This window comes from Poecilia formosa, unplaced genomic scaffold (genome assembly GCF_000485575.1).
Source record: "Poecilia formosa unplaced genomic scaffold, Poecilia_formosa-5.1.2 Scaffold656, whole genome shotgun sequence".
Classification (NCBI taxonomy): Eukaryota; Metazoa; Chordata; class Actinopteri; order Cyprinodontiformes; family Poeciliidae; genus Poecilia; species Poecilia formosa.
Window position 1 is genome coordinate 159,888 of NW_006800595.1, and position 15,206 is coordinate 175,093.

Consider the following 15,206-nt stretch of genomic DNA (forward strand, 5'->3'; position numbering starts at 1 on the left):
ATTGATTGATTGATTGATTGATTAATGAGAGAAATGGGAAAACATGTGGCAAAAGTTGCCAAGCTGGGAATTGAACCTGCATCTGCTGCGTTGAGGATCAACACCTCCATATGTGGGTTGTGCTTAACCCCTGCACCACCACTGCACACACAATAAATTACTTTTTGAAGTAATTTGGCTAATGCAGACTACAAATAATATTAAAAGGAACTTCTAAAAAGGAAAGGGGTGGAGCTCATTATATTTAGTTGGGGTTCGGGGCCTTTTTCATGTGAGCAGGACAAGCCTGAAAATCCCCTTGGTATTTATGAAAAACAAGAATAACTGAAGGTGAATAAGGCAAGAGTCAAGTACAGACGGGACAGAATTTCATTCTATTTCTATACTTGGGATTGGGCTTGGAATAATTTTGATATGGTGTTTTTCCTAAAAGCTTTACAGGAAACATGCTCCTTGTTTTCTACTCAAGAATAATAAGTTAATTTCCATTCAGTGAGTGAAGGGTCTGTTAAATGCAAAAGTGAGGCAATGAAACTTACAGATATCGAGTTCCTTTTATTCTTTCTCTGTATTTTGCTCAGGGCTTTCTGGACCTGAACGTCACAGAGTTTCAGAAGCTGGCACCAAATGTGACAGGCTTCCAGCTGGTGAACCGAACCTGCCCAGCTGTGGAGAAAATCAATGAAGACTGGATGGGCTTTGACAGCAAAGACCTCAAACTGACACGAAAGAGGCTCAAGGTGAACACTCACACAGACAGGTTTATAGTTTGAGCTATATTGGAACATTGTATTGTTTTCAACTAATTTTTAGTAACACTTTACCTCTAAAAATGGAACTAGGATTTGGTTCCCATAAGGCCCACTAGTCTTCAGAAGTGACTATAAAAGAAAAGGATGTAAATCAGAAAACACAAACAGAAACATCACTTAAGTTTAAGTTTTTTTTCATCATTTCAACATGTCTGCCATTCTACAAAGAGAAGAATTATTCACAAGTGGAAAATATTTCAGACAGCTTCCAATCTGGACATCCTAGCAAATTTACAATAAAGGTCAAAATATCAATTCTCAGAAAACGGACACAAAACAAAGCTCTTAAGATAATGGCCTAAGCCATTTTTTTTTCTAATTAAAAAAAAAAAAGTCTTAGGCCATTATTTTAAGTAGGTGACGATACTAAGTATTAAAATTCATTAGAACAAAGAAAGAAAAAGTCCTAACAAATATCTTTATCTCTACTAAGAATATGGCAATGTGACTCTTATTTCCAAAGTTGCGTTTTACTAAACCACTTCGTGGTTTGGTACTTCCATTGGGCGTACCAATCTAAAGGTGTTTGGTCATGAAATGCAGTGGTGTGCTTATAAACCACAAAACTTTGATGACCTTTTTCTTCACACGGGGAATTATGAGTTTTATCAAATCCAGCCTCAGTGTAAACATACTGATCAACATTCATGTGCTCCTCATCTTTCTCAGGAAGACGTTAATCAGTTTTATGCAAATTTAGCACCTAATCTGAAGATGATAGATTGGGAGATGAAGACTATAATAGGGTTGTAAAATACTGTACATTTTAGAAGACACTACCAGGAAAACCATATCCAGTTACATATTTCTTCTAACACAAACAAGGTTTCTAAGATGCAAGTCTTACATATGTGTTTGCACAAGGTAAAAAGCTGGATGGCATTTTTTTTTAACTCAAGGAAGAACAGATAAAATAATTTCTGCAGGAAAAAAATAGAGCACTACAAATTGTTTTTTTTTAGCTAATTCCTAAGTAAATTTGATGATTTGGAGTGGGGGCTTTTCTTCTCTGTGAAGCACTTTGTTGATTTATGTCTTAAAAGTGGGAATATACATATTTTTATTTATTTACTTTTACTTTTGTAATTCTTTTCTGTTGTCTGAGAGAAAATTCTAGCAGGATTTAAACAGGTTTTATTCCTGAAATGTGTTTTCTCAGTACACAGGAGCTCTGACCTACGACGGCGTCAACGTCATGGTGAAAGCTTTCCAAAACCTGCGGCGGCAGCGCATTGACATCTCTCGCCGTGGTAACGCAGGGGAGTGTCTGGCCAACCCACCAGCGCCATGGGGACAAGGCATCGACATCCAGAGAGCTCTGCAGCTGGTAAGCATGAAAGTTGCTTACGTTGCAGCTTCTTGTTGCATTCTGACATAAATATTTTAAAACATAAAACAAACAATTTCAGGGTTACAACTCAGATAAAATAATACAACAAAATGCCAGAAAACCACAACATTCTAATTGCACATCATGCCAATCTGTTGACTTAAAATTCTTAATCTCATGTTTTTATTTTTTGCCTTTTTTCCAAAAACTGTTTTGTTCATGGGTAAACACATCTAAATTTGATCAAAGTTCATTTAGTAAGCTGAACATTTTTATTAAATACAAACATATCCTTTAGGTGATATTTTCACTATTCAATGAGTGTAATATAGAGGACACTTACATTAAATACTAAGTTCTTTATAAAGAAATCTTCACACATTGGTGTCAAATCTTATAGTTTTTTCATTTATTTCTAGGAAGGCAAATTATTAACTATACTTAAACTACAACAGCTATCATTGTTTTATTCATTATACAAGATAAGAATTTATTTTCTAAGGAAAAAGTTTGGAGACTAACATTGCTGCCCCATGTAGCTGAAATAACTTCAGTGAGACATTTCTTGTAGCCTTTGCCAGTTTCTGACACCAGCCTTAGAGAAGTTTGCCCCGATTTATGTACAATTCATTTCAAGTCATCCCACAGCATCGCAGTGGGACCTTTCCAATTCAGACATTCCTTGGAGGATTCCTGGTGTCTTTTGGGTTATTGTTATGTTACAGGAGCTTAACTGACATCCCATACTCCATAGGGTCCATCCTTTACAGCTAGAACAGCTTCAGCTCTTCTGGGATGGCTGTCCACAAGGTTTACCAGTGTTGATGGGGATTTTTGACCATTCTTCCAGAAGCGCCTTTGTGAGAGCGCCTGGCTCTCTGTCTCCACTCTAATTCATCGCAAAGGTGTTCTATTGGGTTGAGGTCAAGACCCTGTGCAGGCCAATCCATTTCATCTACACCAGACTCTGCCATCCATGTGTTTATGAACCTTGGTTATGCTTTGGTGCTCAGTCATGTTGGTAGAGGAAGGGGCCAGCTCCAAACTGTTCCCACAAAGTTGTGCCATAGAATTGTCAAAATGGTTTGGTCTGCTGAAGCATTCAGAGTTCCTATATATATATATATATCTTCTTTATTTTTTCTGAAAATAACATTTAGTTTTTGCAGGTTCGTCTTGAAGGACTGACTGGTCACGTTGAGTTTAATGAGCGAGGACACCGCACCAACTACACATTGACTGTGATGGAGCTCAGCCACATGGGGCCCCGGAAGGTGCAACCGCTCATTGTTTCATTAGAGTATCAGATTTCGGGAAGCAAGTCAGCAGGTTTTAGCTACATCAGCTCCTTCAGTAATTAGTTCCCTCTACTCTGATTAAACCTGTGATAATCAGTACAATCAGCATATGCTTAGGGTAGAAACCTGCAGACTCTAAACTTTCTATTGAACTCTTTCAAACCCTAATATCCCTCCATTGTTATTAGAAACAGTTATGTTTGATTTATCATGCAGCAAATCACAGTTTTAACAGAACCAAACCAGGCCAGAAAAAGGTCAAATTGGTCTTTGTTTGAATTTACTGTCCTACCTAATATTGAAAAACCAAAACCAGACCCATAATGATTCAAAACTGTGCTAAGAGTTACCAGAGATTTAAGGCATGAAAAGACCAGTTTAAAATGCAAACAGATGCCAAAGATAAAGGAGAAAGATGCACAATTCAAAAGCAGGTCACAAAATAAAAATGTACAATAAAATAAAGTGGGATACCAAATGACCTGAAAGCTGGAGATGAACACCCACCCACTCCTCACATCCTTCACCAGGTTTGATAGTTTTATATGAATGTTGTTTTTCTGCTCAGGTCAATTTGTACATAATCATGACTTAAACATGAATTAATATTGAAGCATGTTTGGGTAAGGCAGGATATGAACAACTGGGTGATAAGAGGAAGGTGACAAGCTGGGGTGAGAATTTTAATGGAAACAGCTACATCAACATCAACTGCAGTAAAATTCACATTTAAGGTAAAACTCCTGAGTGCGTATGGTTTACTTAGTATAGGTCTGAAGATTTAATCTCCTCCTATTGAAGTACAATGTTGTCATTTGACCTGAATAAACTAAAAAGCGTCTTGACCTGTGACTACTGGACAAGTGATCACAGCTCTATGTTTAATTGAAAACCTAACATCATTTTTGTCACAAACATCATATTCCAAACATCAAGCACACACAGTGACAGGCTGATTTGGGATATTTTGCTCTCAAAGATCTGGGCTCCTTGCAACAAGTGAGTCAACCATATATCCTGGAGTCAAATGTGACTAAGGAAATCTGCTGTGTAAGGCCTTAACCAATAAGTTTGTTTAGTTTTATTTGGTCCTTTCCCCCTCTTTTTACATTTTAGCTTTTCCTTTTTTTGTCTTTTTTACTGTTTTGTTTTCTTTCTCTTTTCATCCCATCTTAAGAGCCATACAAAAGCAGAGGCTTTATCTGTAACATATCTTGGTTTCTATTATAAAACATCAATAAATCTTTAACCTTTTTCAGGTCTGTGCTGAATGTCCCTCACTGTGATTTTAATGAGCTCGTTGTTGCTTTGCATCCAGATCGGCTTCTGGAATGAGAAGAGAGGCTACGTCCACACACCCGTCTCCAGGCTCCCGACAGAAGGGGTGGTTAATCTTCTGAACAAAACCTACATTGTCACCACCATATTGGTGAGACTGGGAGGATGACATGCTGCACAGTTCACCTTCACTTTAACTTTACAAACATACTAATCACTCCATTGGTATTGGTCTCGCTGAATGACCATTTCCTGTTTCAGCAGAGCTGTTTTTAACCTCAAATGAGAAGCATAGAACCAAATCTGAAATTCAATCTGATTCCTATAAAGAAGCAACCAGAAATGTCCGAATTGTTTTCTACTTTTGTCAATTGTTTTTTTCTGTTCCTTTTCAAAGAACCCAGTTTACAAGAATGAGAAATCTGACTAGTTTGTGTTGCATCTCAGTAAATTGGAATACGTGTTCAGATATGTTTGATCATAACCTTTAAACAGGTGTTAAACATACTTTTTGTTAAGAGAACGTTTCTGTACCCTGATGCTTGTACCAGTCTTAGGACTATCACAATAGATTTGCCTGAACAAACATGGAGTAATTTTCAGCATCACTTGAGAATCATTTCAAACTTTTTTTTTCCAAAATTGCTTTTAACAGATTATAAATGTTTCTTGCCTCGGTATGCTGGTGTTGATTCTTGTTTCAACTTGATTCAATTAGTGTAATTGCATCTTTCCATATTTTAAAATTTAGATCAAGTTCAGATTGTGCAAAAAGCAGCTGCAAGATTTTAAATGGTACAAATACAAGATCAGAAACAGTGAACTTCAGATTGTAAACTAATATAGTTGACATGCAATTTGATGCTGTCAGAGTTGACACCTATTAAATAAACGCAGGAAAGACGAGAGTGGCAGAGATTCTGAATACTCGCAAGGAGAACAGACAGAGATGTGCTTTCAGTTACAATCTCCTACCACGCTGTAACTCTAAAGGGAGGAGGGAAACACTTCACACAGTTACAGCGCCAATGATTATCACTTATTAACAACACAATCTATCTTGCACTAGATTATCCAGTTCCTGACACAGGGTCAAACAGAGCAAGTTGTACGGCGACGGATTTACAGCTAAATAACAGGTCAAAAAGCAGGACGATCTGTGAAGAGCTGCTCACTGAGGCCCTCTGAGGAAGGAAATCAGAGAGATTAACAATACAGGAACATTTCTTAAAAGATATGACTAAACAAATAAGAGTGCATAAAGCAAGAACATAAAGGTATAACAACATTTGAGAATAATACAATTTACCTATGCATACTTCAGTTCATTAAACTGACTTTGTGATGCAATGAGTCCTGAGGCGTAGGAGAGGTCACAGGTTTTCAGTGGTGGAGTCGCATGTTGCTGATTTTATTCTTTGAATTTTGTCTGTAAAGATTCTGCAAAGTTATTGTAAAACTTGTTAGATGAGAGTCCAAGAGGGATAGAGAGTGATGGTTAGTCAGTCTGCCAACAATAATAAACTGTTATTTGTATTTATAAAATAAGAAGATAAACCATTATCTTCTCCTTGAAGATTCTGATTTTAGAACCTGAATCTGTTGTCTTTTCATTCTTCATAAGACAAGAATGAAACTTTTTTTCTACATTTTGTTATGTGGGCTCTAATCACAGGACATTCCTCCAGCGATTTTTCTTTTTGGTTAAAATGTTTGTTTTTAACAGTACAATTTCACCCATTAGCCTTACTAAAGTTATTGATGTCACCAACAGTGACAGGTTTATGTGATGGTGCTAAGATCTGGGTGGATACTGTAGAGAATGAGATCATTAATGTGGCTTTGAGTGATCATCTGTCCTCTGCGTCATTTCAACAAGAAACAGAGCAACATTAGTCACAGCATCAGCAATGCTTAGACCTCTGGAAGTAACCAGATGTTGTGGGTTTATCCAGAAAACTCAATATCTCCTCTGAACTTCTATTTTTTTATATGAACATATAAATCCACCCCATGAATGCACTTAAAATCAATGCAGAAAATAAAAAGCATTATATTACTATATGATTATACTTCAGAACTCTTTCATTCAGGGGCATCAAAGTCATTTTCATTTTATCCATATCAAGATCATGGATGTTCTCAAGGGTGGGTTGTACGTGAATGTATTGATAAAACACATTAAAAAACTGTTAAGATATTAATAGCTGTCAATAAACTCAGAGTTATCTGGGGATTTGTGCGAATTTCCACAATAGTGGAATCACAGAAAACTGGATTGACTAATTGATGTAGCTTGACATCAGCAGCTAGAGGACCACATAAAGGACGGGATTTAAATTTGACACAATTGTCAAGAATATTAATCATCCTAGGTCTACTTTTTTGTTTGTGCTTAATAACAAAATGTGCTATTTTTTATTCTATCATAACACACAGCTCCCACAGATGGAAGTGAAAAAATAGAGGATTTGTTTGTTAAAGAATCAAGATACCATGGTTCAAATAAAAGCTCCAGTAATTACTTCACATTCTGTTTCTCTCTGTGGGCACAGGAAGCTCCTTACATGATGCTGAAGAAGAACCACGAGCAGCTTACAGGAAATGACAAGTACGAAGGTTACTGTGCTGAACTAGCATCCGAGATCGCCAAACATGTTGGCTTCACCTACCAGCTAGAACTGGTGGGAGACGGAAAGTATGGCTCCAGAGACCCGGAGACAAAGCAGTGGAATGGCATGGTGGGAGAACTGGTCTACGGGGTGAGTTTGGATATAACAGGCAGCTACAGAATCCAAGACAAGTAAGCTGTTTCAGCTAATCTGGTGACAACTTGTCAACATAGAAGAATGGAAGAGAGCAGAATTTATTTTACTTTCCCACAATGGGAACATTTCTGTGCAGCACCTACAAAGTGACAGGTAACCAAAGCAAATATACTAACACAAAGATAGAATAAAAACAAAATAAAAATACTGTACAGTAAGGGCAAAATTTCAACATAAAACAACATTCAAACCAAGGCACTCATTGCATATTGAACTCATTGTTTCATAGAGAATTTTAGTGAAATCAGCTCTTTTATGGAAATATTGATAGCAGAAATTTCAAGAAGAGTGAGCTTCCACTTCTGTTTGTGGAAGCTGAAGGAATAAACAGGAACGAACCAGATATGCTACACATTTCTAGAGCATTAAGATTCAAATTAAAATAATCACAGCCTCTCAGCATTGTATCAACTAGGCACAGTAGAGCTTCTATTTTTTAAAATATCTAAATATAACTTTCTCTGACTTAAGAGTTAATTTAATACTTTTTTATAGTGTAAATACTGTGGAATAGTAAACTTCAGAACATTGGGTTGTGATCCCAACTGGAGCTTTTCCTCCTCTGTTCTGGTTTTAAAAAATTGGTCCAATCTTAGAGTTACATCAACACCTTTTAGTGGAGTTAGTAGTGGCTTTGCATTATAAATAAATGTATAAATGTAGAAGTACTGGTTGTATCTTTAGATCTGAAAATTATTTTTTTATAAGATTTTTATATGATTCCTAAGAAAACTAGATTAGACTATCAGCTGTAGTATTTCTTGTCCATTTTGTGTCTTTAATATGACTGAGGCTGGGTCTTCAAGTCAGCAAATTAGTCTGGTGTCAAAGACAAATGATGTTATTACACATAATGACAGTAAATGGGTGAATTAATGCATGGGGTCCCACTCAGTATTGTGGGACCCAACGCCCACACTGGTATTGGGTCCCACAATGCCAGTGTAAAGTAAAAAGAAAATAACATTCTTACTTATACAGTTTTGTTGCAGATTTTTAATTTTATGCACATGCTATTTTTCATGACAGAGAACATGTGGAAAGTATCAAAGAAAACATTCAAAATAAGGCAAGCATGTGGGCTATAACATATCTACAAGGAAGGTGTTGCTTTGACATGTTTTCACTTGAGCAAAGAAATTGCTTTCGTAAGTTAGGTCAAGTGTTTTAAAAATCACCTGTTTTGAGCTTCATGCTCATATGAACAGTGACAGCTCTACAGATGTTTTCATTATGAGTCAGTGAACATGTCTGTTAGCTTCAGCAACACACATGTTCACTGTTTTTACCAAACAAAACCCCCCATTGGGTGACATCTCTTGTCTGTATCCTCCTGCAGAAGGCAGACATGGCCGTCGCCCCACTGACAATCACTCTCGTCCGAGAGCAAGACATTGACTTCACCAAACCCTTCATGTCTCTGGGAATCTCCATCATGATCAAGAAACCAACCAAGTCCAAGCCAGGCGTTTTTTCCTTCCTTGACCCACTGGCCTACGAGATCTGGATGTGCATCGTTTTTGCCTACATTGGAGTCAGTGTGGTGCTTTTTCTGGTATGATGGCAGGGGTCAGAAATGCTTGTTAATGTAAACTTGTTTCTAATCAAATATGGAAAAACACAAAGTATTCTTCAATATTTGTAAAAACTAGTATGAGCTAAAAACGATAGCTACATCCACCCTACATTTGGAAGCAACTAGTTATTGAGTAATTATTTAGGAAAATTAAAGTTGTCAAGAATTTAATGCAACTTAAATTACAAAAAGACTAGTTTATATATGTTGTCTTAAGTTGGAGACAAATGACATAATGCCAAATTGACATGGAGCTATTCTCAACATAAACACACATCCCCAAAACACCAACACACACCCAACATATTGAGCAAATGTATGCTGAGACAACACAATAAATGTCATCCATTGTACAAGGTTTTTTTCCTTTCTTCATGCAATTGCTGTCATTGACATGTAGAAAAGAGCCAATATGGGTCACTGAATGTTATGCTGTGTGGTGGTGAACAGCAAGAAGCATCCAACTGCACTATTTTATGTCAGTGACACACTTATGTTTTCCAGTTCAGCCACATGCAGAAATATTTGCTGTTTCAGCCCAATAAACCATTACTCTGATCCATATCAGTTGTGATCTGTTTTCTGTGTGTTTATTGGTCTGTTCCCCTGTGAGTCTCTGTCTTTCCTGTTTGATCCCAGCTGTGTCTCATTTCTTTGATTACCCTCCCAGTGTATTTAGTCCCACCTGTTGTCTTTGTCTGTTGTCGGATCCTGGTTGTGTGTGGCATCAGTCTGTTTCCCTGTGCCGCCTTTGTGGATTTTTTCATTAAATCATCATCATCCTCATCCTGGGTCTGCCGGCGTCCTCCCTCACCACTCTGCCTCCACAAATCATGACATTTGTAAAATAAATTGTGCACATTTATGATTTTTGCTTAAAACAATCCTTTCATTTAAAAATTTCCCCCCCTTTTTATATTTGGTTAAGCGCAATATACTTCTGGAAGATCTAGATTAAATTATACAGAGACTTTGTGGAAGGAAAAGATGGTCTGTGCTTTTAATAAAGGTTTGATTGCTTCACCAGGAAAATATTTGTTTTAATATTGAGAAAGCTGTATTTATGTTTTAGTTATTCATTTAAAACTGGATTCTCCTTTGACATTGTTTTCTTTGGCAGGCGCTAGTCTCATTTCCTATCAAAAACAAACTAATTAGTTAAATGTAAATCATTTTAAATATAAATATACCAAGAGTATGAATAATTTAGGTCTTAACTGTAGCAGACTAAGTCATCTGCTTTTGTACTTCGTTACAATTTATTTTGAATTTTCCAGTTGATCTTGAATCAGTTTGTCTCATCATCCTCATGACTTTTTGCAGGTGAGTCGTTTCAGTCCCTACGAGTGGCAAGGCGAAGAGTCCGATGAAGAAGATGAAACTGTTCCAGCTTCAGCATCTCGACAAGCTCCTCCCACTTCATACTCGGAAGACCCTCGCTCTCCAGGTATCCCACCATTTTCAACATCATCACCACCTGATAAACTCGCTCCCATGTTGTAATTCTCCTCGCTTCAATAACCAAAGTTTAGTCAGTTTTTGTTATCATTCTCTCCTTTCAGGTTACTCTCAGGCTCAGAATCAGAACCAGAACCAGCAGAAAGATAAAGGAGCTCCTGAACACACCAACGACTTTGGGATCTTTAATTCTCTCTGGTTCTCACTAGGGGCCTTCATGCAGCAGGGCTGTGACATCTCCCCCAGGTAACCCTGAATGGTATAAAAATGAACTGTGTGGTAATTGATACATATGTAGACGAAAGATCATATAGCCAGCATTTTTATTCACAAAGCTGCCTGTCTAAAGCAAAATGTCTGGGAGATTTGTTGTCATAGCTGAGCTGTGATTAAAACCACCACCTCTTTACACATCAGTTTCTGATGTAGACACACACACACTTGCATTCAAGAAACATTTGATTGCATGTGACATGGTGCCTGATTTTTAGTATTTCCAGCTGCGGTCAGGCTTGAGGCTGTTTCTATTCTCCATGTGTGTCAGGTTCATCATGCCACATGCATGTTTATGGCCTTGCCTTTGTGCCTTTTTCTTCTGACAATGACCTTATTTAGGCATATTCCATCCCATATGTCATAGCACATTATGATGAGGTAAATGTGTGTTGTTCATTGGTGATGATTACCTTAAAGGAAAATTGTGAGTAGAATAGTTTCTGTTAGTATAATTGCTGTGCTGTTTCGTAGTGAATACATGGTGAATCCACAGTACTTGCTGGGGTAAAGAACCACAGCCAGCCAAACAGCTAAAATCAACTGCACAAAATTCCAGGTCCTTTTTCCTTAGCCCAGATAAGATGCCTTTAGTAATGGAGAGTTTGGTTATTATTTTATGAAGAACAAACCATCTCCAGACAAAAATAAGGTATATAATAGGGCAGAAACATTTATTCATTTTCAACATTCATGCTCTCAGACAGTGCAAAGCAGAACAAACTTGGCCAAAAAGTTGGAATAAGCAACTGGTTTGTTGATCTATCCATGTTCCTCTTCTAAGACTTAGCATCAATGTGAAACAGCTTGTTCTTTTAAAAATAGCACAGTAGATGCTAAGATGGTTTTAGATTCTTTAAAACATGGAAGTCACAACTTTTTACTTTGTCTGGGTGGCACTTTGGTCTCAACCCCAGAGGGAACCAGTTCTTTGATGATGAGCTGCCTCAACCAGGGGAAGTTTTGGTTTGTTTGCAAAATTCACCTCATCTGGTGCTTTTCTTTGGCTTGTTGTACACCACATTACACCGAAGCTGCATCAATGTGAACATCACACAGGGTCACCTTTAGTGGGATGGGGCCCCAGGGCTAAACAGGATGTGTGTGTGTGTGTGTGTGTGTGTGTGTGTGTGTGTGTGTGTTTGATGGGATTTGACTGACTGTATTCTATGCTTTCAATGTTAATGTGAAACATGAATATCCTGCAGGCAGAAACTCTCAGCTGCAGTTCTTGCACCTACTGTACAGCTTTAAGTCAAACAAAATAATGTAAAATAATGTGTGCAGTGATTTGATGTCAGCAGCTCAACCAAACACATTAAAACTGAAGTCTGCTGAGGTCAGTTTCTAGAAAGAAAAGGATCTGAGTGGAAGAAGATAGAGGTTTTGGTTTTGTGCAGATTAATGTTTACTGTTAATGTTGACCCCTTTTACCCAATTATTTAACTCTGAGACAAAAAGGTTGACCATCATTTCCAAAATATTTAAAGCACTCCTTCTGATGGTAAGAAAGACATTATTTTAAACAATGAAATAACTGCTAGGCCAAAAGTTGGTGATGCTGCTACAGTAAGATTGAATGCAAGCACTATTTTTGCACATTAAGTGATCTCATCAGCACATGAGTGAAACTGTATACTCTGTTTTCCAATCGGAAAGGAAAAACTAAACAAAATAGGTCCAAGTCCAGAATGCAGGCAGCAGTTCCTGAATTTATTAAAAGCCATTGTTTACTTTCTGTTCTTCCCCACAGATCCCTCTCAGGTCGAATTGTTGGAGGGGTGTGGTGGTTTTTCACCCTCATCATCATCTCTTCCTACACAGCCAACCTGGCAGCTTTTCTCACTGTGGAGAGAATGGTATCCCCCATAGAGAGTGCAGAAGACCTAGCCAAGCAGACCGAGATCGCCTATGGTACACTTGAAGGGGGCTCTACCAAAGACTTCTTCAAGGTTAGTGTGCATGTTCACTCTTGATACCATAACAAATAAAAAAATTAGCTGCTTTTCTTTTGTGCTATAAATGAAAATGTCCCTCTGACAACTAAAATGTTTGTTAAAATTAGACCAAATCAAAAAAGTATAGATTGAGTTAGTACAACTTATTTCAACTTATCTAATGACACTTTTTCAAATACCAGAGGTTACTAAGTGTAAGTCAAAATTTGATTAAATCTTTTATCTCAAAGTTTCACACACACATTCAAACATTCACACACACTACTGTGGACACACACATGCAATACTAAAATTACACACATGCACTATTAAATTATCACACATGCATAGAATTTTCTCTCACACACTACTACAGACTCACACACACACACAAGACTAAAATTGCATTTATATGGTATTAAAATATCACACACATACATACATACCGTTTAAAGCACACATAGCTACTAGTCTGAAGGAGAGGTCAGAAATGTGTGTGTGAACTAATACTAGACTGCTTGAATGACAATAGATGTATGTGTGAGATACTCGTACTTGTCTGTGTGAGAGGTGTCACGGAAGAGGCGGAGATGGAGATCTCATAGAGTATGGCTGGATCTAAACTGAGCAATATTGGCACATCCAATAGGCGGCAGCAATACAGGGAGTAAGCAACCAATGACAATGAACTTTAGAGAAAAGAAGGCAAAACATGGCTAACTGTAATTTGACAACGAGCGGTATAGGACAAGCAGCCGCAATTTTTAATTGCATTTTCTCATCAGCGGATCTAACAAGCAGTGTGACCTGTGCCATAAGCCAAAGAACTCCTATGAACGCTGGTGTTGTGACTATCTGTGCTAGCTTATCAGCAGTTTTAGAAAGGTAGCACCGACAGATAGACATAGCTGTCTAGATACTCTATGGTAGGAAAATCTGACGTGAAGCACAGATCGTCAATACATCGGCGCTCATCGGAGCTATTTTGTTTAAGGCACAGGACACACTGCTTTTTATAGTCGGCAATAATAAAGTACCATTAAGAATTGCAGCAGTTTGTCTTATGCTGTCCTTTGTCAAATTACAAATATTACCTACATTGCTCAGTTTGGGATCCACGCATGCGCGATGCAATCTCCAAATTATGCCCCGTCTCTTTCGTGACACTTCTCACACAAAATACGAGATATAAGTATCTCATTCATATACATGTATTGTCGTCTAGTATTAGTTCACACACACACACACACACACACACACACACACACACACACACACACACACACACATACGTTTCTGACCAGGGCCGTGCAGAGACCACAGGTGCTAAAAAACAGGCCCGCATTTTAGGACCGAATATTAAAGTCACACATCTTTCATTGTTTAATAAACAATGATAAATTACAAATTGTGAGATATACAACTAGATTAAGTACATCTTAACATAACAGCTGCCTTGTAATATGAAATATATTGTTCACTACCAAAAACTGCACGTTGATCATGGTAAGAAGCTTTATTTTTTTTGTTCTTACCTGCGGTACTTGTTCTGACCCAGTTGGTCAACAGTCCACTACCTTTGGCTGCTTCTGGTAGATCTTTTCTTTTTTGTTTCTGACGTCTTTCTTTATGTGGCATCTTTGAACTGAAAAAAGCAAAACATATTGAATTATTATCAGAACACTATATTAAACCACACTACCAATTATTGTCATGTTGGATTTCAGTTTCTTGACCCACATGCAAGTTCACACAAGACCAGAGAACACTGTTCAGTGAAAGTTTAATGTATTTCAAAGGTACGATCAAATTGTGCTCCAGAGGGTAGGCAAGTCAGCTCGGGTTTGTCATTCGGATGGAGGTTGCGTGGAGGGAAAGGCTAGGATCCGGGAGCAATTCCGAGGACCAATGATGGAGAGGGAAGGAGAGCGGCAGGCGGAGGTGTTCGGTCTTGGCAGGAGCGATCTTAAAAGCCAGGCGTGGTTCCTGGGTTGATGACAGCTCGTCGTTTTCAACAAGTGAGACCATCGAGCGATGAGTGACTGCTCCTCTGCTTCTTAAAAGTCCACCAGTCAATCACTCGGAATCAGCTGCCGGTGCGCCAGCCTGTCAGAACTCTCCTCCGAAGATCCTCTATAGGAAAGAGCACTCACACCAACCCGAATCCTAACAATTACTGTATTTACCCTTGTGTTTAAACCAATATGTTTTTCAGTTCGTAGCACAACATAACAATATTACTTAAAGTCTGGATTGAGTTTTTTCCCCTTCATTAATGATACGTGTGACCGGTGGACTTCTGCGTTGTGTGTGTTATGTGGTGATCAGCAGGGGTGAAAGTAGGGGGTACGGTCGGGTACTGCGTACCCCTAAAAGATTTAGCGGGGGTACGCAGTACCTGCAAGAGAGAGGAGCG

At 38.1% G+C, this 15,206-nt stretch overlaps 1 protein-coding gene across 8 annotated transcripts in view; it reads left to right on the top strand.

Moving 5' to 3' along the window:
* gria1b (glutamate receptor, ionotropic, AMPA 1b) overlaps nucleotides 1-15,206 on the top strand; it is a 125,928-nt gene that overhangs the window by 89,566 nt on the left and 21,156 nt on the right. For all 8 annotated transcript variants that reach the window (XM_016666072.1, XM_016666074.1, XM_016666075.1 and 5 more), the window contains 9 exons: nucleotides 582-740; nucleotides 1,972-2,139; nucleotides 3,312-3,416; nucleotides 4,759-4,869; nucleotides 7,274-7,480; nucleotides 8,886-9,101; nucleotides 10,446-10,569; nucleotides 10,685-10,826; nucleotides 12,607-12,805. In XM_016666072.1, the coding sequence (XP_016521558.1) occupies nucleotides 582-740; nucleotides 1,972-2,139; nucleotides 3,312-3,416; nucleotides 4,759-4,869; nucleotides 7,274-7,480; nucleotides 8,886-9,101; nucleotides 10,446-10,569; nucleotides 10,685-10,826; nucleotides 12,607-12,805 (1,431 nt within the window). The remainder of the gene's footprint in view (nucleotides 1-581; nucleotides 741-1,971; nucleotides 2,140-3,311; nucleotides 3,417-4,758; nucleotides 4,870-7,273; nucleotides 7,481-8,885; nucleotides 9,102-10,445; nucleotides 10,570-10,684; nucleotides 10,827-12,606; nucleotides 12,806-15,206) is intronic.